Raw genomic sequence first — 23,922 nt, 5'->3', positions numbered from 1 at the left:
CAATAAAAATTCAAACAAAATTCACAGAAATTATAAAAAGGGCGGGTGAATCTGTCTGGCCTGTATGAAACAAAATAAAAAATAATGTTTTCAGTTTTCATTTATTCCCAAGACCAAAGATTGTCATTTTGTTCACTGTACAACAGATAGGACAATGGGGCTTACGTCAATACAAATAATAATCTGCTTTTAATATCATTGGGCTGGAGCACCCCAGCCCATGGTACATCTGGGCTGGACCCACCACAGGTGGAGGCTGCTCCAGCCAGGGTGGAGAGCCTCACCCCACCCTTGTGTAGACCTTGTGGGGCTGTCCCTTGCCAGTTAACCATAACTGGTAAGCATCTCCAGGTAAGGTGACTGTTCACATCCCTAGTTCCAACTGGAGATGCCTGGATGCAGCTTTTGAGAATGCATTTCCACAAAGCCATTTCCAAGATTAAATAGCATTTTTTACCTGACACCAGAACCGGAAATACTGGACCTTCGCTTTGAAGTCACGCACATAAGCAATCTGGGGTCCATTGTCTCTGGAAACAGGAAGAAAAACAAACTGTTGAAACACTGCTGAAAATTCAAGGTAACAGAGCTCAAAATTACTATTGTTATGAAACTATCTGCTTTACCTGGATGGTTAAACAAACCAGTTTTCTAATTTGGCAAATGCTTCTAAAAGGGCCTTAATTTTTTTGTTTTGTTTTTAAAATATCTTTAAAGAGTAACTACTTTAAATTTATTTTTAACATGCAAAATGCTCTTCTTAGAAAGATTCTGGGTTCACGTGCAATTTTTCAATACATTAAATGCCAATCTACTTCCACCCAACCTGATGTGAGTTAGCATGTCAATTCTGCAAATATCCAAAGACTAGTTCTCAGGATGCTAGAATATATTAAAGGAGTGCACTGGCATCAACCTGCACACTAAAACACATGGAAGGAGAAGGGAGAACATGGCATTAGCACAGTAGCTTTTATTGATAGAGTGGCATAGTAAGAGACTAGAGCCGTATCCCGTATTTGGCTGGAAAAGTCACCACGACCACAGGGACCTCAATTATAAGATTGTAAAGCATTCAAAATGTCACATGTAGAGGGAAGAGAACATTCAAAGACGCCGATGATCCTCAGAGGAGGAAATAATGGGAAATTAAAAGTACTACTGGTATGTCAAAACCTTCTGCAAAAAACCCATACTTGGCAATCCCTGTCAAGCAAAGTATATATAAAAAGCTCAGTGTAATATAGTTTGTCATCTTGAAAAAAGGCTTACAGAGCAGATTTTCCAGTGCGGGGATCTATATATGTTGTAGTTCTTCTATTGTGATCCACAAAATAAGGAATGCCGTCCACAGTAAATCTCATTTCCCAACCCTCTGGCAATGGTTTCTCATTTAATTGACTATAGGACAAAAAATACAAAATAACTGATCAAGTTAATACATTCTGTCAACTGAAGATGGACAGGGAAAACACAAATTAGCAGCAATTCTGGAAAATTTGTAGTGATTTCTCTGAGGAATTTTCTGTTTGCTCTTAAATTTTAATGCCAGATACAACAATAAGGCCAGAATAATCAATATCAGCTTAGTATATTCAACGATAAAGAAGGAAAAACCAACAGTTAATAGAAATCTGAAGGGATGGTCTAGAGACTGTACTGAATCCTGCCATAAGAGCAGGGGACTGGACTCAATGACTTCTCGAGTTCCCTTCCAGTCCTAGTCCTATGATTCTATGAAAGAAGTAAAGTTCCTGGATGTTTTCACTCCTCAACATGCAGAATTTAGTTTAACAGTGTACCCCAATTTTTTTAAAAAAATCACAGCAATTTTATTCAACAGCATTTGCTATTATTAATGTAATTCAGGAAGTCAGAAAGACGAAAAATATAGCAGTTCAGAGAGATCACCACACCATTAATATCTGCACAGATCTTTAAAAAATGCTAAGAAATGATAAGGCAACTTCAAAGCAAAACCAAAATATTACTGTTCCCTGTATACTAACCCTTTCTCCTTTAGAATGGCCTCAAACATTGTATTTTAATAATAAAAAACATCAGCAATTCTCATTTCACACTTTGCTGGAAGTCCCTGAAATGATCCCTGGAGGACCTGATTAGTGACATCCCTGCAGTAATGCTGCTCTCATGAAGGTTTTGCATGCCTTACCCAGGAGGCCAAGAGTTTTTGAGCAGTAGTTTGTTATTATTTGTCTTATATCTTCATTTTTTGCAAGTTCTACATTTCATAAACTGAAGGTATATACAGAAATATTCCACCTTCTTTAAGGGAACTTCAGTTCCGCTCTTCATCTTAAAAAATTAACATGTGTTATTTATGCTGCCTGTCTACTTTATGCAGCTCTTTCAGCTTGGACAATAATTAAAAGACAATAAAGTTTAACTTCTGGGTTCTCAGGCTATAATGCAGCAGTTTGCAAACTGGATCCCAAAGAGGCTTGCTACCCTGTTTTAAGGGGATCACTAGGGCTGGCATTAGATTTCCTGGATCCCGGGGGAAGTGAAAGCCCAAGCTCCCCGACAACCAAACTGGAGGGACTCAGGCTTCAGACCCCACTCCTGGGGTCACATGATCATTTTTGTGTCAGCAGGGGGATCGCAGTGCAGAAGGGGGTAAAAACTTGAGAATCCCTGCTAGGGGTGAGCCAATTTACTGGCTTACCGGCCACCTCTCAGTATGGAAACTGTATGGAGGGCCATGAATGCTCACAAATTGGGAGTTGAGGTGTGTAAGTGACAGAGCTCTGGTTGGGGGCACAAGCTCCGGGTGGCGCCAGAAATGCTTAGTTCAGGGTGTGGGAGGGATCTTCAGGCTAGGACTAAGGGGTTTAGAAGGCAGGAAGGGGGTCTCAGCTGAGGCAGCGGTTTGGGGCTTATGCGGGGTGAGGGCTCCAGCTGGGAGTGCAAGCTTGGGCGTGGGACTACGGATGAGGTGATTGGGGTGCAGGGGGGTGCTCCAGGATGGGATGGAAGGTTTTGGGAGGCAGGAGGGAGATCAGGGCTCAGGCAGGGAAGGTGGGGGAAGGCATCTGACTGGGGGTGCAGGCTCTGGGATGGAGAGTGGGATGAGGATTTGGGGTGCAGAAGGGTACACCAGACTGGGATTGAATGGTTTGGGGAGCAGGAAGGGAAACAGGGCCGGGCTAGGAGGTTGCGGTGCTGAGGGAAGTGTCAAGGGTGCAGGATCTGGGCAGCACTTACCTGAAGTGGCTCCTGGAAGCAGTAGCCTAACCTGCTTCCAGCTCCCACGTGGGAACGGGGCCATCGGGCTCTGTGCCCTGCCCTGTCCATAGGCACCACCCAGTGAGTTCCCACTGGCGGCAGGTCATGGTCATGAGAGCTGCAAAGCTGGTGCTATGGGTGGGGGCAGTGAGCAGAATCCCTTGGCTGTTTCCGCTTCTAGGAGTCTTGAGGAGAGAGGCAAGGCAAGTCCAATACCAGTCCCTGACTGGAACACTGTAGCAGGGCAAGCTCCCAACCCTGCTGCCCAGGGGGACACCTCAAGGCTGGATAATAAGAACCAATGGTTGAGATGCAGCCCACGAGCCATAGTTTGCCCATTCCTGCTGTAAAATGTCAATTACAAGCACTAAGGGAAAGGCTGCTTAAAAGGATATTTCCATTTGATTTTTTCCATTAATGGAAACATTTCCTGTTGGGAGGGGAAAATGTTTGCAATGAGGTTTTGCAATTAGCTGAGATTTTTCTAACTGTTTTCCTGTTATGCAGGCGGTGTTCCTTTTAATAATTTCTGCTTTAGTTCTGTATCCCTTTGTACGTTTTAATTGAGTCTAGTCTGAAAAGCCAGTAGAGGATAGCAAGGTCCAATCCAAACTTAAGTTGTCAGAAATGCCCCTCACTTCTCTCTCTCACTAAAATAATAAAACTACAACATTTATATTCAAAATCCATTTTAACTGAGTTAAAATTCTTACCCCTGATTTCTGGGATCTTCCCATTGTGTGATACGTGTGTTGTGATTGACAAAATACACTCTGCCATTGCTGTCAGTTCTCTTTTCTGAGGAGAAATAAAAAGTGAAGACATCTCAGTTCTGGCAAATTTACTTCTCACACTTAAAATAACCAATTAGTTGAACATCTTGTGGCAGCGCCTGTTTTCTTTAGGTTCTCTCAGTACCTCATCTCAAACATAACATAACTGATTCTTCATCATTCACTCTCCAAACACATTGTTTCTTACCAGTTTTTTAGCACCAGAAGTCTACTTTAATTAAGTACTAGTGGACTGTTTTGAATATATTGTAACCTAACCTCAATGCAAAGCAACACTCAGAGTGTTCATTTGATAGTCTTTAGATTACTTGTCTCTTGTGTGTGCTTGTACAACACCTAACAAAATGGGGCCACATTCCCAATTGGGGTTTATGGGGAGCAGCCTAACGCATTTACTATCCCAACGATAACAATACTAGAACTGGAAAAGCTTTTTCCCCTCCTACTGTTTTAAAACAGATTTGTTCAGCAGATGCCCAAAGGAAGATAACTTATCATGAAAGAACAAGATTTGCATTTCATCTTAATTAGAATGTTTCTTACTTTTGCTGGCTGTTCTGAAATGCTCATCCAGATATTTTTCCATGTTTAAAAATTAAAATGGCTATGCTGACCTTTTTATGTTTAAATCAATCTGAGCCTTCCATCTATCAAAAACTGCACTTAAAACATCTATGTGTGTGCAGTTATTTATTATACAATTTATTTTCCTATTCCTATTTAGTCAGAGAAGGAAAAAACTGAAGCAATTTTCTTCACAGAAAAGCCACATTCCATATTGAGCTATTAGAAATCCCAACTGCCTGGGTTATTGCCATGGGCACTCAAATACAACTAGTTAATTGAAAAAAAAAAAAAAAGAGAAATATGCAGAGGTACACCAACCGTGAATACAAATACTAAGGAAGTGCAGCAGCACATGAATGTGAAAATATGCGCCAAACTTCAGTAAAAGAAAAATGTTTACATCCCATGTAAATAAATATGGATGTTTATCTCACAGTTAAAATTGGTTTAGGGAAATATGTACACATTTCTACACATATGCTGCTGAAAATCCATTTCTCCTTCATTTCACCACTACGATTCAGTCTCCTGCAATTTGACATTAGATAAGCACAGCATATGCATCTCTTCACTGTGTTTTAGTTGCTGCAAGAGAAACACAAAGCTCTGAAATCAGGCCATGGCATGTAACCAGCATTTGTGTTCCCCTTTCTACCTACAGAGACATGTTCGAAAGGAGGTTATACAAGCAGCAGAATTCTACTATACATGGAAATTTGAGGGGGGGGGGGGATAAACTAACGAGCAGTGTTCTTTGAGATTTCACACCTATAGAATAAGGCATCATTTGGGCCTGGTCTGACAGTTTAATGCACTGATACTTTGCATACATTCAAATCTAGAAGCCCAAACAATAATGTTTGAAACTTTTGAAAAGTTTGACTTGCAACTGTTTAATGTAATAAATAATCCATGCCTACCTCTGCCAAGGAAAGATATTCCACTTTAAAATTACATCATTCTGATTACCATCTTATTTTTTCCACACCACCTGAATACACAGCTTAGTCTACACTACACAATTTTGCCAGCACAGGCCTATCATTTAGGAGTCTGGAGGGGAAAAAAACCAGACCCCAACAAAACAATGCCAGCAATATTGCTGGTGTAGACACAAATATACTAAAAGAAGAGTACTTCTGTCAGCATAGCAATGTCAGCTGGGAAGAAGAATTTCGGTCACCTCATCTGCACTTTCACGTGGGCACTTTGTCGGTTCCACTATAGCTATAACAAAGCAATTGTGTAGACAAGGACTTTATATTATCTTTCAAACAAAATAATGCAATGACGTGGACTGCTGCAATTATGGTGAAAATATTTTTCACAAAGGGGCTCAGTTGGCAGATCTATAAAGATGCTGTCAAGACCCAACAAGAACTTCCCAACCACTGGCGCTCTACCAGAAGCAATACAAAACAACCTGCATCTCTAAAATGGTTAAGATAGTAACAGCAGCAGGAAGAAGTCCATGATGTGATAAGGACATTTAAAAAAGTCAGCTTCAACTTCAAAAGAAATAGAATAATATTGAGTACTTTTAAAATCAATTTTTGGAACTGCATATTTACAGTATTAGGAGCTAGTCCTTAAACAGTACTTTTGATTAGATTTAATAAAAAGGGAACTTAAATTCAGATGTAACTAAAAGGAAGAAAAGTGAAATACTACCAAAAGCATTTGGAAAAATAACCTGGCAGAAGTACGCCATTTAGGTTGTTATAGAACACCATTTGAACAAGACTTACCCCATCCATGTGGCAAGGGGCCAAGAGGATCAAACTCTGTGTTCTGAGTAGAAGTAATATCTTGGTTCTGCAGATCACACACAAAAAAGGTGCATTAGTAATAACCACCCACCACCAATTTGCTTCCATACTTCTAATTTAGCCACACATCACTAAAGCAAATGCATTATTGCTAGTGCCACATAGGGCCTCCCTATGCAAAGGATTTTTTCCACAGAACAGTCCTAGATTTATTACAAACTGAGGATTCATTTGGGCTCTTTACTTCTCTTTGCCTGCCTGAACCTAGAGTAGTGTTAACATATTTTGCAGCAATTAGCATAGTTTATTGTAACTGCAATGTCAGGGGATTAAAGAGGGGGTTATTCACCTAGTGCAGTAATTCAGGTTGAGTTGGCTGTCCTTGTGACTGCTTCATGTTAGGTGTGTTGGTGCCTGGTGCTTATAGTTGGGAGATTTGTAGCAGCAGTACCCAGGATGGCAGCACACACATAGTACCTGCCTCGCACCTGTGCAAGTGGTTAATCACTGCATGCCGTCAACTGTTCCTTTGTTCTTTCTCTACGCGGGATAGCCCCATGCTGATCCAAAGCAGAGGGGAGAAGGGAGGGTCATGGAGCACCAACAGGGACAACCATCTCATAGAACCTCAGGTACTGCACCAGGTGAAGTAACGCTCTCTTCTTCCTTGAGGAGTGTCCCTGTGGGCTTCATGTTAGGTGACTATGGAGCGGTATCTTGTGGAAGGCAGGGCTGCGCGATCGGTCTCTGGGCCATAGCTAACATGGACAGTCAAACTATGCTCAGGAAGGTTGTTCTAGTGACTAGTGCTTAGTAAATGTGTGAACTGAGGTCCCAGTAGCTGCTCTGCAAATGTCTGCAATGGGAACACTGTTAAGACCCATGATGTGGGAATGGTTCTGGTTGAGCGCAGGCACACTGTATGGGAGCTGGAACACTTTTCCGTTAGTAGCAGAACTGGCTACATTGTGAAATCCATTTGAAGAGTCTCTCTGAATACTGCTTCCACTTTGATCATTCAGTGGTAGACAGAAAGAGGTGTGGTGATTTCTTAAATATCTTTGTTATCTCTAGGTAAAATGCCAGTCCTCTACGGATATCGAGGGTAGGCCGAAAGGCCTGTTACATATGGATTGAGATGCCTCCTGAATTCTGGGTCAGAAGGTAAGGAATTTGTGGCAGAGATAATGGGGGAGCCACTGACAGCTGAGGCAGGTAGGGGGAGCCAGGTTTGTCTGGGCCACTCAACTGCTATTAATAGAACGCAAGCCCCATCATGTCTGATTTTGGGCAGAACTTGGTTGATCAGTGGGATGGGAGGAAAGGCACAAAGGAGCGTTGAGCCCCATACGATGAGGAAGGCACCCCACAGCGAGTGGCGTCCCAGTCCTTCTCAAGAGCAGTATTTTGGACATTTTGATGGCAACTCTCACGAAGAGATCTATTGCTGGATATCCTCACTGTATTCAGTACATGGGAGCCCATCACCCATTCATAGTTTTGGTGGAAATGTCTGCTGAGGTGCTCCACAATTGTATTCCACTTCCGGGGAGGAAAGCTGCTGAAATGTCTATGACCACTGCCATAGGTGCATGGCTTCTGTAGATAGGCATGCACACCACGTGTCTGAGAGGACTTTGACAACTCTGTGGCGCAGTAATGGGAGAAAGCATTTGCATGTTTGTCTCACCTTGAAGCTCTAGGACACTGATGGGAACAGATGTTTTTGCTGCTTTTGACCTCGGATCAAGTGGTCTGATGTGAGCCCCCCAGCCTTCAAGAGATGTGTCCATACTGAGCATGACTGAAGTGCTTTGTTGTTGGAACGGGATCCCTGTACATACATTTACTGATTGATGCCATCACTGAAGGGAGAGCTTGATTGTGTTGGGTGTGTTCAGTAATTTGTGCAACAGCTGTTTGTGGGGTTTGAACGCGTTCTGGAGCCATCACTGCAGGCGTCACATGTGCAGTCTGGAATGTCTGACTACAAATATGGTTGTGGACATATTCCCAAGAAGTCAGAGACACTGTCTGGCTGTTACCTGTGGACTCTGTAGAATTGCCATTATTAGGTCGGTTACGTTAGGGCGTGAAAACACAACTGAAGCAGCTTTGCTTTGGTTTGTATGCAGCTGAGATGAGCCCTGATGAATTCTAGCTGTTGGGCTGGTGAGAGATAAGGTTTCTGGTAGTTCATATGGAAACCTATGGAACCAAGTAGTTTGAATGTGAGGTAGGTGGCTTTTATTGCCTCCTTTAGGGACAATGCTGCTACCAGGCAATTGTCCACAAAGACTTCTGATAAGACTCATGGTGCTGTGGCTAGACCAAAGGATAGTAGTCAATATTGGTAGCAACTACTGTCCAGTGTGAAGTGGAAAAATCTCCATAGCACCAGATGGACAGTAATATGAAAATATGCACCCTGAAGGTCAAGGGACGACAGCCAATATCCAATTTGTAAGGCTGGAATTATAGTTGTCAATGCTACCGTTCTGAAGTATTGATGATGTAGAAATTTGTTGAGCTGGTGCAAGTCCAGAATGGATTTCCAACCCTCGTCTGAGAAAGTAGCAGGAATACAACCCTGTTCCCCTATGTTGAGATGGTAATTCCTCATTGACAGGGCTCGACAATAGCGGCAAAAACCACTTGCCAGCCCTGCACCGCGCATGCACGAGACCCGCACTGCGCATGCACTAACCGCTGGTGAACGGGACGACCGCCTGAAATCTACTTGCCATGGGCGAGTAGATAAGGGGATTTGTCAAGCCCTGCTCATTGACCTAGTTGTAACAGATGATCTATCTCCTCCTATAACAAGCTATAGAAGGGAGGTCCTCAACTGTATTTTGTACCTCATTAAGGAAGCTAGAAAGATGAAATCAGGAGGTGTGGTATATAACAGCTGTGGTAAGGGATCAGGTGACTATATCTGCAGAGTCGAGGCAAGCCTGCAATGGTGTTTTTGCAATGAGCGTTCTCTGTGATATTTTGCCCTGTATTGTTCACACACATCTTCTGGAAATTGTTCAATAAAGGTCTTCATTTTATTTAACAAGCTACAAGTATATTTTGTCGGTAGTGTGGAGTAATTGGCAATGCAAAATTGGAGAGAAGCTGATGAGTAGGATTTTTGTCCGAAGAGGTTTAGTTGTTTCCAATCCTCCTTCACTAAAGAGCTGGGAATTGGGTCGGTGAAAAAGAAATCCACTCCCTTGGCTGGTAAATATTTTTGGTCCACCCGTTTTGAGGAAGGTAGAATGGTGGCAGGAGTTTGCCATAGCACCTTTGCTGGATCCATGATTGCTGCATTGAGCCACTCTCTTGAAGAGGTCCTGGAATCACTTACAGTAATCTCCAGCAGTGAGTAAGGGAGGCATTATCATTTCATCTGGGGAGGATATGTACATGAGGAGCAGAACATCTCCTTCAGAGACATACTCCAGTTCGTCTAAGTGCTCCTGTGGTTCCAACCGGGGTGGAGTGCAGGGTGAAGGGGGTTAGGTGGTAGGAGGAGTTGTGGTCTTGAGCCTGGGGTTTGGGCTCTGTAATGTGCCCAGAGATTATAGCCAAGTAGGAAGCGCTGGTATCAGGAGAAATGGCTTCAAGGGCAATGTTCGTACATGACGGTAGGAGAAGCTGTTTGGGGAAGAGTGACGATTCACACTCAACATCTTCTACTCATCTTCATCACCTGCAAGGAATGGTGCAGCACAGCTGGCTGGTGTTGTGATCAGATGGGCCCAGGCAGCCTAGGCGTCACCAGGACCAAAAAGTGGCGTCCTGATATGATGTTAAGGCCAACTCCACATGCACAGTTAGTGGTGGCTGTATTATACAGGTCGGTGCCGGGGTGTGCATGTGAGTTTGAACCTCCAGTGCCAAAGTTATTTGAGTCCGTGCGCACAAGGCAGGGGGCGCCACTTTAGAAGAGATTAGTGCCAGCTTGATCAGTGCTGTGGATGCTGAGCTGAAGGATAGTTTCTCGGCTCACGCACCAGAGCTAGGGTCTAGTAATTCCTTCGCCCCTCAGGATATTTGTGTACTGGATGTTCCTGACGCCGACGCCTCTCGGTCAAGGTGGTTGGTGCTACTGGTACGGAGTGACAAAGGGAAAAAACAAGGTAGATAAACAGGAAAGTGAACATATCTGCTGTGTTCTAATCTAAGCCTAAGGAGAAGGAACTCGGGAATGGTTGACAGCGCACAAAAGTTTACTGCTCATACTGGCACAAGGCAGAGACTGCAGGTATACCACCACCCAGAATACTGTGCACTACAAATATCTGATTAGAAGCACAAGACACTAACCCACCTAACATGGGGCACCCACAATGACACTCCTCAAAGAATAATATTAAACTTTGTTCTTTGGAAAGTGCCTCACCCTACACAGAAGGGAAACCAGTCTCAAGGCGATGTCTACACTAGTGAGCTTACAGAGACACAGCTGTAAGGTCATTCATGTAGCTGCTCTAAATCAGCAGGAGGGAGCTCTCCCATTGACATAATAAAACTACCTCCATGAGGAGCAGCAACTATGTTGGTGGGAGAAGCTCTCCTACCCACACAACGCTGTTCACGCTGGCACTTCTGCTGGCATGGGTGTGGTTTTTTCACACCCCCAAGCAATACAAGTTAAACAGACTAAAGTGCTAGTATAGACATAGCCTCAGAATCTAAAAGATAAAAACCTACCACAATCAGGGAACACACTGTTCTGTTCTTGTAGTTGAACATGGCTCCCCATCATACATGTAGTAAGTTTTTCTGTTGTGTGTGAGTACAACTAAGAACCTACATCACCTGTCTTGCTAAACTAACTGCAACCAGCGTATCAAGATGTCCAGTCAAAGTCTACCATTCACTAGTATTTGGTGAATTTTGGATTGCTTTAACTCCCCATGTTTTCCTACCATTCACATTCTGTAATTGCATTTTACCTGCATAAAATTCCTCAAATGCTTCCTTTGGGCAAACTTCCCATACTAATCTTGGCCAACCAATAAAAGGCAGTATGTAGTCAAGTGACTTAAGATTTAGAATTCACGAGGACTGAATACAAATAGAGTTAACGTGAACAAGCCTCCAAACATCACCAGCATAAACAGCCACTGTGTTTGCTAGGTGGCCATGACATCTAACTTACACCTCGTTGCGAACAATTTTCTCACCACTTTGACCTCTCTCAGTACCTCATACAACGTACTTTGCCATACAAAGTCAGCAAACAATACTGTTGTTGGTTATAGCTGTCCCTTACTTAACAACAAAAGGAAATAAATTAAGGCTACCATTTGTACTTATCCTCTGCGCTCACATCCAGAGATCTATTTGCAGGGGAGGTAGATAGCTAGAGTTTGAGAATGGCAATGCTTCTTCATAATAAATTTTTGTTCTCTGAATCAGAACAGACTTCTCACCCCATATATGAACCTCTGATTAAACTGTTGCATAGCTCCTTGAAGCTGACTCCGTTGAAGTTGCCATTGCTCATAATTCCGAACAGATTCCAATGTTGGCCGCTGCCATGTTGTCGTTCGAGTGAAATGGTCGACATAATAAATTCTCCCCATGTTGTCAACTCGGCGCTCCCAGCTAAACAATGCAAACAAAGCATCTCAATAGAACCATTTTAGAGTCAAATAAGCATCAGGGCAAGCAGGACATAAATGTGGAATTGGATATGAAGTTTTGTTAAATGAAATGTTCAGTGCGGTCAGCAGCACGTACCCTCTATTACAGTTCCTACTGAAACAGTCTAAAAAGCTAGAGAAAACTGCTATCTAAAATGAGAGAATTATTTTCACTATGTTCCACAACACCATCAAGTCGGTCACTTGCAGTGTTTTTAAATGGTGTTGAAGAGCCGCTTTACACATCTGGCTGGCTGTAGAGAAGTCATTATTGTTATTAGACAACAGTTATATCTGAGGGGTGAGATGGATGCATGAAGTAAGTGCAGTCTACTGGCCTCTTTCCAAAAACATTAAAGTAATATTGTCAGCTCTGACTGCAAAACATGAGACACTCATGCTCCTCCCAGCACACTTCTATCTAGTCTAAGAAATCCAAAAGCATGCTCACATGTGACTTGGTTTCCACTTCATATCCACTCGAAGTAAATGACATTCACCAAAAAATTCAACTGAGCAGTGGTCAGGTATTGAGCAAGGTCTGGTGCAACACACATATTTATCAATACCCGCTGATTTATCAATACGCTGATGTAGTGCAGAGAGTTAAACTGTCAAACTTAGACCAACAGGTTGGTGTCTCTATGGGGCCCAGGGGTATTTTCCCCTTTGAGATTCAGTTCTTTTGGCAGATTTACATTTTCTTGTGTAACAAAAATGAGTGAGAGAATATATGACATGACTCAAGTGTGAAGGATTTTTTTTTTTGGGGGGGGGAGGGGGGTTAAAAATGCAATATTCCCAGAAAACCAGGAAAAGGACACAGAGCAAGACTAAAAATTTGGTTCTTTTTTATTACCATGACTGATCTTGAGTACTCTTATTCTTTATAAGCAGACACGGCTGATTGGTGTCTGACTTAACTGCTCCACTCCTATTTTTCCTATTCCTTGTCCCACAACCCTACACAACAGACACACTATAGAGATGTTAAGAAAAAAAAATCTTTGGCAGAGTATAGGAGAGAAAAAAATAGGCAAGTGTCATCTCCAAGGCACTAGCATGTGCAGCTTGGAGAGCGATAGAGATGGTCCAAAGAAGCATATATAAGCTCTTAATTGGGTCATAAAGTTTCCTGAGGTTTGTCTACAGTACAGTTTTTTTAACTGAAGCTAGCAAACATTTATACCTGCTAGTCTGGACAGCCCATTAGTGCAGTGTTTCTCCACCAGTGCTATGAGTATCCTTAGGGGTACTCAAAAGAAGTCTGGGGGGTACATCGACAACTGAAATTTGGAGAAAACTAAATATTTGTTTTAAGTTTTACAGTGCTTTAAATTTTTGGGTGTAAAGTACAAAAATAATAATCGCCCACCCAACTATGAGTAAGTTGTTTAAACAAATGTGTTGCAATAGCAGAAAAAAATTGTGCATGTCTGAAAACTGTAGGTCCTGAGGATACTTTGTGTGTGTGCGTGCGCGTGCATGCGTAAGTAAAAGAGGTACTTTATAAAAAAAAGGTTGAGAAACACTGCAGTAGTGTTTGTTATTTACTTTAGCACTTAGCCTAGGAAAAACCACAAATGTGGGTGTCGGTAGAATAAGTGTTTGTGTAATAGCCAGGGTATTTTTAAACAGTGTTAGTTTACTAATTAACTTGAGCTAACAACTATTTAAATCTTCTTCTACAGACTCACCCTGGAGGAAGAGGTTCCGGCCGATCCCACGTTGTCCTTTTTTCAACGTGATCTACATAGTATACTCGGCCATGCTGGTCCACTCTTTGCTCCCATCTAAAAATAAAAAAAGGAAAGGGTACTCGGCTTGTGGAGTAAATGGAGTTCTTCGAGATGTGTGTGTCTTTAGATACTCCACTGGCGATACGTACATCCAGTGTGCCTTTGATCAGAGATTCTCAATAGCAGAACCAGTTCAGCCTGTACACACTTTATACAGCCTCAAGCTCTTTGGCAAAAAAATACAGGGCTGCTTATGGGTGAACCATTTCGGGCCCATTGCCACCGCACAGTCCCATGAAGGAAACACTAAAAACAAGAGTAAGGAGAGTAGGTAGTGGAGCACCCATAGCGACATACATCTTCAACTCCAGTTACTGTACAAGATGAGCAACCGCTCCTCCTCCTCCTCTAGTAACATCCCACTGGGTGCGCCACATCAGATGACTTCCAAGCAGTATCCTCATCAGGAGGAGGAAGTTTTGGAGATGAATTGAACACTGAAAATAAAACTACATTACCAACTTCAACATCAGATCTAGAAGCATAAGGCATCACATAATTTTCAGAAAGCTCCTGGTTGAAGCCTTACAGATTTCCAGTGTATATGACTAATGCCACAAAGGGAGATAGAATCAGATACCATCAGGACCTGTCCCCTTCCCTCATGGCAGAACCAAGCATCATCTAGATCATCCATGACAGATGTCTGTCTAACCTGCTCTTAAATATCTCCAATGATGGAGATTCCAAAACCACTTTCAGCAATTTATACCAGTGCTTAGTCACCTTGATAGTTTGGAATTTTTTCCTAAAGTCCAACCTAAACTTCCCTTTCGGCAATATAAGCCCGATGTTGCTTGTCCTATCACAAGAGGCTAAGGAGGATAATTTTTCTCCCTCCTCTTTGTAACACCCTTTCAGGTATTTGAAAGCTGTTATGTCCCCTCTCAGTCTTCTCTTTTCCAAACTAAGAAAGCCCAAATTCTTTCAGTCTTCCCTCATGGGTCATATTTTCTAGACCTTTAATCATTTTAATTGCTCTTCTTTGGACCTTCGCCAATTTCTCCACATCTTTCCTGAAATGTGGTGCCCAGAACTGGACACAGTACTCCAGTTGTGGCTTAATCAGCACACAGTAGAGGGAAAGAATTACTTTTTGTGTCTTTCTCACAACACTCCCAGAATGAGGTTTGCTTTTTTTTTTTTTTTTTTTTGCAATAGTGTCACACTGTTGACTCATATTTAGCTTATTGTCCACTATGACCCCTATATATATTGGATCAGTCACCAATGAGACAGTCTAGGAGACTCTCTAAATGGTTTGGCTCTGTCCAGATAGGAGACTAATGTCCTTCTGAGATCCAAGGTATGGATAAGTAGCGTTCTGATCAGTCCAATTTCACTCTGAGACAAAAACTGTGAGATGGAGGACTATTAAAGCTCCCATTTCCTCAACTCTTCAGGCAGAAACAATGGCCAACAAGAATGGCACTTTAATGTCAGGTGAAGAAGAGAACAGGTAGCCACTGGATCAAAAGGGGTTTTTCGTGAGATAATCACTGAGCAAGTTTAGATACCATACCAAAGTACAATGTCCATCTTCTTGCACTTGGATAGAAAGATGATGTCTGTATCTGTGCAAGTTTTTTCATATTGTTGATGGATTTCCATTCCAAACAGCTAAATGTAGAGCCTTGCATGTAGAACAGTGATAGAAATGTAGCTGTGTTAGTCTGGTATAGTTTATCTTAATGGATTGTTCTGGTTCTACACCAGACTAACACGGCTACATTTCTATCACCATACCAAAGTAGATTCCCTAACTGGAGGGAAAGGGTGTGCCCATTCTTTAAAGAATTTTACCTTTGAGGGATGAGTGAACATGGAGAATTCCTCAGTTGAAGAAAAAAAAAGATTATTAAAGACACTAAAGTAACCTAGACAGAACTGAAAGAGAGAGTCCCAAGTTTCTTAATTTCAACAGATAAACCAAGGACAGTGAGAGGGGAGAGTGAACAGGAGAAAGCTGTGATGAAATCTCTTCTGTTTCTGAAGATAACACCTTCATATGGGTATTTTTTCGCTATTTAAATAGTACGTGTCACACCTTGGCAGAACAGAAAATCTCTATATCTGGAAACCATCAAGCTCTGAGACAAGGAATCTTCAGGCTGGAATGAAGAATCAGACCAGAGTCCAGAGACAGCAGTTGGGGAATGGCCAGAAGACTGCACGTTGGACAAGAACCAAAATGATATTACCCACATTGGTCAATAACATTGGCTCTCTCTCATCTGTTCAACACCCTGAAGATCAGTGGCATGGGAGGAAATACACAGCGGAGACCTCTTCTCTAAGGAAGAAGGGAGGCATCCCTGAAGGAGTGATGGTCAAAGCTTTCTCTCAAGCAGAGCTTTTTGTATTTCCCATTGGTGGTGATCGCATACAGGTCTTGAAGTGCCCGCACCAGAAAAACATGACTGAGAATCACCAAGTCCAGTATCCATTCATAACCACAGAAGAAATGTTTGCTGGGATTAGGGATGTGAATGTTTAACTGTTTTGTATGCCTGGAAGCTAAGAGGCTGAAACGAAGACGTGGGTGGCTATATATCAGAGCTCCATAACTTAACTGCTTTGGTACAGCAAGAGACCTTAATCCCCCATACGAATTGATGTAGATCTGTGCTGAAAAGAAGCAAGGTTCCACAGTGAGTGCCAGGGGCTGAAACTATGCCAGTACCAAAGACAATGACTGCTATGGGGATGCCAAAACAGCATGAGAGGCCTGTTTCTTTATCAGTACCAAGTGAGCCCGTGTGAACTGTTTAGGTACCAAGTAGCAAAGAGTCCTCTTATGAGTCTTCCCACTAACCTTCCTAAATACACCCTTTGATGGAATATTCTGCAACGGCCTGGGTGAATATAGTGCAGAGACTGACAAAGCAATGTGCTCACTTGGACGCTAATGTATAGGGACTATACTACACTTTGTGGGGAGAGCGACGGCAAATGCACCAAGAATAACCAACAGATTCCCAGGAGGCAAGGTAGCACTTAAATCCTGGAGGCCCTAAAATCCCCTGGAGATGAACCCTGAGGGGTAAAATCAGCATGAAACAAACTTCACACAAAATAAAGTGTAAGCATAAGTTAAACTAGAAGTAAATAACGACATTAAATAAAAACGAGAAGATTCTAAAGCTAAACTTTGAGCAGTAGAAGCAGGTATGCTAGACAGTCTTAGGCTGAGGTGGCTGAGACGGAATTGAGGGAGGTTCAGTCAGGCAGCTCTATATCCTTAGTGCTGGGCATAAGGCTATGTAAGCCATATGCGCAGGATGACTAGATACAACTACCAAAAGTCTCTGGTCAAAGGCACCTGGGGTGCATGCATACCTCAAATGGAAATTATTCAAAAACTACAATTCTTGGCTAAATATTTTTTGACCCTATGTTACCATCTAGTCTTCAGGACTGGCTAGTTACCTTGGACTATGGTGAAGCCTGAAAAAAGGGTGTAGCTGTGGCTAAAGGCTCTAGGGAACCCTCTGTGAAGTCTGTCCAACCCTGCATCTTCTTTGGCTTGAAACCTGCCCACCTTTCCCAACTGGCTCTCCCATTCGGTTCATGCTGAAGAGTGGCAATAGGTGGGTAGCTTAGGAGAACAAACCAAACAGGGACACTTCCCAGTATGGAGATGAAGAGGAAGCTGCCAGATACGTAAATGCATGCGAGTAGAAGCATATGACAGTCTGCTGTCTGGTAGAGGTTGAGTAGGGAGGTGAGAGAAAGACAAAGAGCTGTCACAGGTAGGGCAAGGAGAGGAACAAAGAGGCAGGATCACAAACATTTCTTGGCAACTTACCCCCAGTTTGGGGAACCAAAATGGAGTTTAGTCTTTCCAAGAGTTACATGCCCAGAGATTAAAACATTTCTTCAAATCCTCTCCTACTTATTTGTTCCCCTTTCCCCCTACTATTTTATGCGACTCTGGGACAAGGCAAAATGCCTACTAAAGGTTTTACTCTACTGGCAACAGAGTGAAATTCCATGAAATCCTCACTTATGAAATGCTAGAAAAGAACTTTGGGGATTGGGAATTTAGTAAAATGGCACTTCTTAGACAGCAGCCTAACGACTAAGAAAAGCACTGCGTGCAATGAGACCTGAAGAGAAAACATCTTAGGAATCTCAATTCCTTAAACTGGAGCTGGTCTCAACAGTATCCTAGCACCAACACTCCTATCATTTTGATACAATAAAAGATATACACAAGACCCTGTTTACTATTTGGCCAATTGGATGTAAATTTTGTGGCAACAGGTAAATTAAAAAATTGAGGGTTTTATTTAATTAAATTTTAAAATGAACAACAATCAGAACAGCAGCACCCGTGTGTTACAGTTTTTGTCATTAAATTCAATTTTATTACGTTTCTAAATGTTCAGTTTGCCACAGATTTTTTGCAGAGAATGTATATCAAAATCACAGAAGCTGTCAGTGGGTAACTGAAGGTTTAGTAGCAAAATACACAACACAACATTTGAGACTTCTACCATCTAAAGCAGGGCTACTCAACTTTGGACTCCCCGGGGGTCACAATGATACTCACAGCACCTGCCGAGTGCTGCAACTTAAGTGTGAAGTATCAGAGGGGTAGCCGTGTTAGTTTGGATCTGCAAAAGCGACAAGAAGTCCTGTGGCACCTTATAGACTTACACATGTATTGCAGCAGAAGCTTTCGTGGCCAAAACTTAAGTGTGGTTGCATATATATGCAAATTTATATGCAAATAGCTTCTTTCACACTGATGGGCATGAATACGATGATTAAGGCAAGACTACACAACATGTAGGCCCCATTTAATATCAGTTCTGCTGATATTAATGAAATGCAGTATTTACCCAATTTCCACTCATATGACAGCACTTTTAATGAGCAATGACAATTCAGGAATTTAACTACTAAAACACATATCAACAGAAGACTATTATATTGAGGACTACTTTTTTGGTTTGGCTCCCATCTGCGGGCTGTGTGTTGAGCCTCACGTAAACCCAAAGCACACCACGAGCCACAAACAAACGGGCTGTGGGCGGCATGCAGCCCATGGGCCGCGTGTTGAGTAGCCCTGATCTAAAGACTCAGACAATCTGAAATGGGGGAATAAGTACATTAGCTTGATGTTTCTGCTGAAATTATCAAGAGTGAAATAGACCAAATTGACATTTCCAATACTGTCATTTGATTTCCGCGTTTACATGCAAGTATTATGAATGAAGCAGTTCACACCCCTTAGAGCTACAGTTTAAGGATGCCTGCAGACTAAGACAGGCAATACTTCATAAATTACACTGGTTACAGTCAAAAGGTTTTCTTCACAATCCTGAAGTTTAGACACGCAGTTCTGAAAAAATTGCTTTGATGAGGATTTGATTCTCTAGCACATTCTACAACAGCAGACTGTGTAGGATCACAGCTACACAGGAACTGGGCTCTTTGGAATGAAGGATTTGAGGACGGGTTCTATAAACTGATTACACCAAGAAATAATTACTTTCCTCAAAATAACAATGTTAACTCACCAAGATCTTACTACATGAATTGAAGACAAAGGTTGCCAGATGAATAAAAGGGTTTTTTACAACTCAACAATTTGCGGCATGTTACCCAAAGAGAACAGAAATCTCAACAAATGTAATCTCTTACTTGCATCGCCTATGCCTGAAAACCAAACCAACCAAGCAGCTAGCCTTTCTGCAAAATGCAGAAGCTATGCATGTTTGCAATATGTGATACAACAGAACTAAAATGTACAATAGCACTGAATTCCTACCCAGGTGGAAGAGGACCTTGGCTGACTGTACTGGGTGGCTGAGATGGAGGATTTACTGACTGCACTTGTCTGGATATTGGAGGTGTAGCCAAACCAGAAGATGCAGGCACTGTTGTTCCAGCTGTTGCCCCCTCAGGGCTCTGTTCTGAAGGAGCATTTGGAGTTATACTTGGTGATGATCCTGCACTGGACCCATCATTTTCTATGGACATAGATGAAGGACCATTGACACAGCCTATGAAATCAGAGAAAACAAAAATAGAAGAAATGTTCTGAGTCAGTTTTCTCTCATTACTACATTGTTTAAAACCCAATAAATCTGTTTTAGAAATTGTTAATCCATAAAAACAAAGGCTAGTAAAATAGGTCTGTCAAAAAGAGTACATGTATAAACCATGCATTTTACCCTGCTGGATCTCAGAAGCAGTTCTTTCCTGCTTTACAGAAACGCTACATTCCTAGTACTGCCATCAACCAGCAGGACAGCTTTTATATTTCTATGATGGAACATTTCATTATTTTTAATAGGAATGCCTACTTTCAATAAACACCAACGGTATATAAACAAATGAACAATATAATTTTCCAAAAACACAGGTTAGATTACATCTATCTGGAAAACCCCCCCACAATGGGTGGAAAAATTTAAAGAGAAGTACTTAAAGTTTCAAAGTGGTCAGCAGCATATATGAAAAAAAAGAAAACAAAAATTATGTCTGATTTGGACTACATACATGGGTTTGAAAAGTTGAAATGGACACTACAATCATCTTTTAATAATGATCTCAGCATTGTAAGAAACAGAAGAGCTGCATTGCCCATGTAACAATATTAAATGAGTGACGTAGTGTAGTTTAGTGCCAGAGCTTTGTAGGGGACAGCATTCTCTGTAGCTGCTTTCCTGAGAAGATCCCAACATGCATCTAGAACTGGCCACTCAATCAAATACTATTCCCACTTGTCAGTGGGCTGCTGGGATGGCCTGGTCTTTGCTCCAGTGAGGAAACTGACTCCACCAAACGTCCATGAAGAAAAAACAATTTTGTTTTTTTTCCCCTAAGTATTCTACAGGCAGTCCCCGGGTTACGTACAAGATAGGGACTGTAGGTTTGTTCTTAAGTTGAATCTGTATGTAAGTCGGAACTGGCGTCCAGATTCAGCCGCTGCTGAAACTGACCGCCAGTTCTGACTTACATACAGAATCAACTTAAGAACCCCAAGCGTCCCCAAGTCAGCTGCTGCTGAAACTGATCAGCAGCTGATTCCAGGAAGCCTGGGGCAGAGCAACTCTGCCTCTGGCTTCCTGTAGTCAGCGCTGGTCAGTTTCAGCAGCGGCTAAATCAGGACGCCTGGGGCAGAGCAGCTGGGGTGCTGCTGGGTTGCTCCAGTAGCGCCGCTCCTCGGCACTACTGGACCAACCCAGCAGCACCCCATCTGCTCTGCCCCAGGCGTCCTGATTTAGCCGCTGCTGAAACTGACCAGCAGCGGCTGAATCAGGACCACAGCAGCTGGGGTGCTCCTGGGTTGGACCAGTAGCGCCCAGAGCGGCGCTGCGGGACCAACCGGCAGCACCCCAGATGCTCTGCCACAGGCGTCCGGAGAAAAGCCTAGTCTGCTGGGGGGAGGAGGGGCGGGGGCATACTAGCTGTGCCCCCCTCCCCCCAAGCAGACCAGGAAGACACGGGCGGCGGACCGAGACGCACCGTGGTCCCGCTGCCTGGGTCCTCCGCGGCTTTGCTCCCCGTCTCCCTGGTCTGCTGGAGACCAGCAGACCAGGGAGACGGGGAGCAAAGCCTCTGAGGACGCCGGCAGCGGGACAGCCGCGGGGCGTCTGGGCTGTCCTGCTGCCGGCTTCCCCCGCGGCTTTGCAAAGCCTCGGGGAAGCCGGCAGCGGAGCAGCCCAGGCACGCCTGGGGTGACCCGCTGCCCGAGCCCCCCCGCAGCTTTGCAAAGATGCAGGGAAGCCAGCGGAGCAGTCCAGGCGCGCCTGGGGTGCCCCGCTGCCCGAGTCCCCCCCCTCGGCTTTGCAAAGCCGCGGGGAAGCCGGCAGCGGAGCAGTGTAGGCGCGCCTGGGCTGCCCGAGCCCCTCCGTGGCTTTGCTCTGTGTCTTCCTGGTCTGCAGACCAGGGAGACGCAGAGAAAGCCCCAGAGTACACGGGCGGCAGGACCGCGAGGTCCCGCAGTCCGTGTACTCTGGGGCAGCCCCGTTCGTATCTGCGGATCCGACGTAAGTCGGATCCGCGTAAGTCGGGGACTGCCTATATATCTGAATACAGATTGTGTAACATCACACACACGTTTTATAGACACTATGCACACTTGTCACATAATATCCCCTAAGAAACTCAAGGAGGCCACTTTAACCTAACCAGAAAAGTCTGACTGTAATAGCCTTTTGTTAGCAACTGGCACATAAGTAGTAACAAAAGCATCTGCTCTATTTAAAAAATTAAGACTTTAGCAGCCTTTTTGACAGTGTTACAAATGGTCTGATCTGTAAAACATCCACTGCAAGTCTTCCAGAGCCAATGCTGCTACCTCCTCTTTTAGTGTTTGCATTCTGACCATCATTCTTTCAAGGACACAGGAATGAGAAATTTCTAATGATAAAAACAATTATTAAAAAAGAATGTACCAAGACAGGAAGAAAGATCATTTCTACGAGGCAGAGCATTTCAGAAAGATTAACAACTTTGCTTTAAAAAAGGGGTTAGGTATACCTGAGGAAACAATATTAGAAATGGGCATGTTTGTTTCAAATGGAATTAACTTATAAATAGTTTTTAAATGGATGTTTGGCACTGGAATACATACCAGCTGCAGAAGAGGGTCTACGAGGAGTGGGTGGAGGTGGTCGGGAGGGCCGAGGTGGCCTAGTAGGTTTAAAGCCTCCGTTTGTGAGTAACGGAGAATCACTGCCATTAATAGTCGTGCTTTCACTGGATTCTGCATCCTCATAGCTTTCAAGGCCATTTGCATTAGTCCTTCATAAGGAAAGGCAAAAACAAGAATTATTTGGAATGTGTAGAAGATATTACAATTGCAAAGCTAAATTATTATGGCTTTAAAATAGAGGAAATTCTTAAAATGATTATAGGTTATAAACAATACAATACAAATAGTTTTTGTACTATATGTTTACGTATGTGTTACAGAAATAAACCCAGACATACAACTACACAGAATTTAAATTGGTTGCAATGTATCTGACAGAAAGCATTTGTAGATAAGTAAACATCGGCAAAAAAGCAAGAGGCCATGTTTGGAAGGATGGAATAGTGGAAACAGCAGAAGAGATGGGGACTGGCAAGCTGTATAACATTTTCAAAACTTATTTATTAATCAAACAGTTTTAACACAAGCATGAGTACATCATAAAAACTAGAGAGCTTTGTACTATGCATAACCTTAATAATGTATCCAACAGAGAAAATACCTCTAAATTAAACACACGAGATTACAAACAGAAAAATTAATAAAGGGAAAGCACAATTTAGAGTTATTTTCAGTATTTGCATGTTACACTTATACAATATTTGCACTTCCATAGTGCCATTTTATAGGATCAAAAAGATCTTAAAATATAGGAATTAAGATCACATCTCATTTCTGAAAAGTTAGGTTTTCAGATTGTTTAATATACAGTGCCTAAATGTATCAAACTAAAAACCTTTGTGGACTTAGTTAAGGTTGCTAAATGCAATTCAAGAGAAAATATACTGGGAATACTTCTTTAAACAACAATATTACATAGTAGGGAAATCACAAACTAAGATTATGTAAATAATCCTGACACTAAAAATTTCACATTCTGTTATAACAGAGAAATGTACTTCTTGTAGATATATATCCTCTCTAATAAACCAAATTAACTGCACTCCTTTTAAAACACGAATGTAATTTCCTTGGCAACAGATTGTAGTGAGGTTTGGGAAAGAAAATAAGAACTTCATTTCCAAAAGGATCACATAACAATTATATAATCACCACTGAATTGCCATTTATTTTTAAATAGTGCTTGTATGCCCCTCTGATATAAAGAATCTTCCCATGGTGCTAATAATTTGGGAATCTCCTTCCATCAGAAATGGAAAAAGTACTAGTGATGAAGCATTAGAGAAAACTACAAATACTCAAAACAATGTATAATGTGCTCCTAAATGGCTGCTTCAATTTGAAACCCTTCTCCATTATGGGTACCAATATGACATGGCTTTTTTATTTGAACTGGAACATTCTGTTAAACTTTCAAAAGTCACAAATTTTTCACATGTATTAGCCATCATACCAACCAGTCAGGAGATTGATTTGACAATTACAAGATAT

General features: G+C 42.5%; 1 protein-coding gene across 2 annotated transcripts in view; it reads right to left on the bottom strand.

Moving 5' to 3' along the window:
- Positions 1 to 23,922, bottom strand: part of ITCH (itchy E3 ubiquitin protein ligase) — a 108,076-nt gene that overhangs the window by 19,471 nt on the left and 64,683 nt on the right. For both annotated transcript variants that reach the window (XM_075901534.1, XM_075901535.1), the window contains exons 7-14: positions 22,411 to 22,580; positions 19,597 to 19,831; positions 13,716 to 13,811; positions 11,806 to 11,980; positions 6,356 to 6,422; positions 3,960 to 4,044; positions 1,273 to 1,401; positions 458 to 530 (exon numbers count right to left, since the gene is read on the bottom strand). In XM_075901534.1, the coding sequence (XP_075757649.1) occupies positions 458 to 530; positions 1,273 to 1,401; positions 3,960 to 4,044; positions 6,356 to 6,422; positions 11,806 to 11,980; positions 13,716 to 13,811; positions 19,597 to 19,831; positions 22,411 to 22,580 (1,030 nt within the window). The remainder of the gene's footprint in view (positions 1 to 457; positions 531 to 1,272; positions 1,402 to 3,959; positions 4,045 to 6,355; positions 6,423 to 11,805; positions 11,981 to 13,715; positions 13,812 to 19,596; positions 19,832 to 22,410; positions 22,581 to 23,922) is intronic.

Source organism: Pelodiscus sinensis, chromosome 18 (assembly GCF_049634645.1).
Source record: "Pelodiscus sinensis isolate JC-2024 chromosome 18, ASM4963464v1, whole genome shotgun sequence".
NCBI classification, from domain to species: Eukaryota; Metazoa; Chordata; order Testudines; family Trionychidae; genus Pelodiscus; species Pelodiscus sinensis.
The sequence above is the reverse complement of the archived record's forward strand: the minus strand, read 5'-3'. Positions and strand labels throughout refer to the sequence as shown.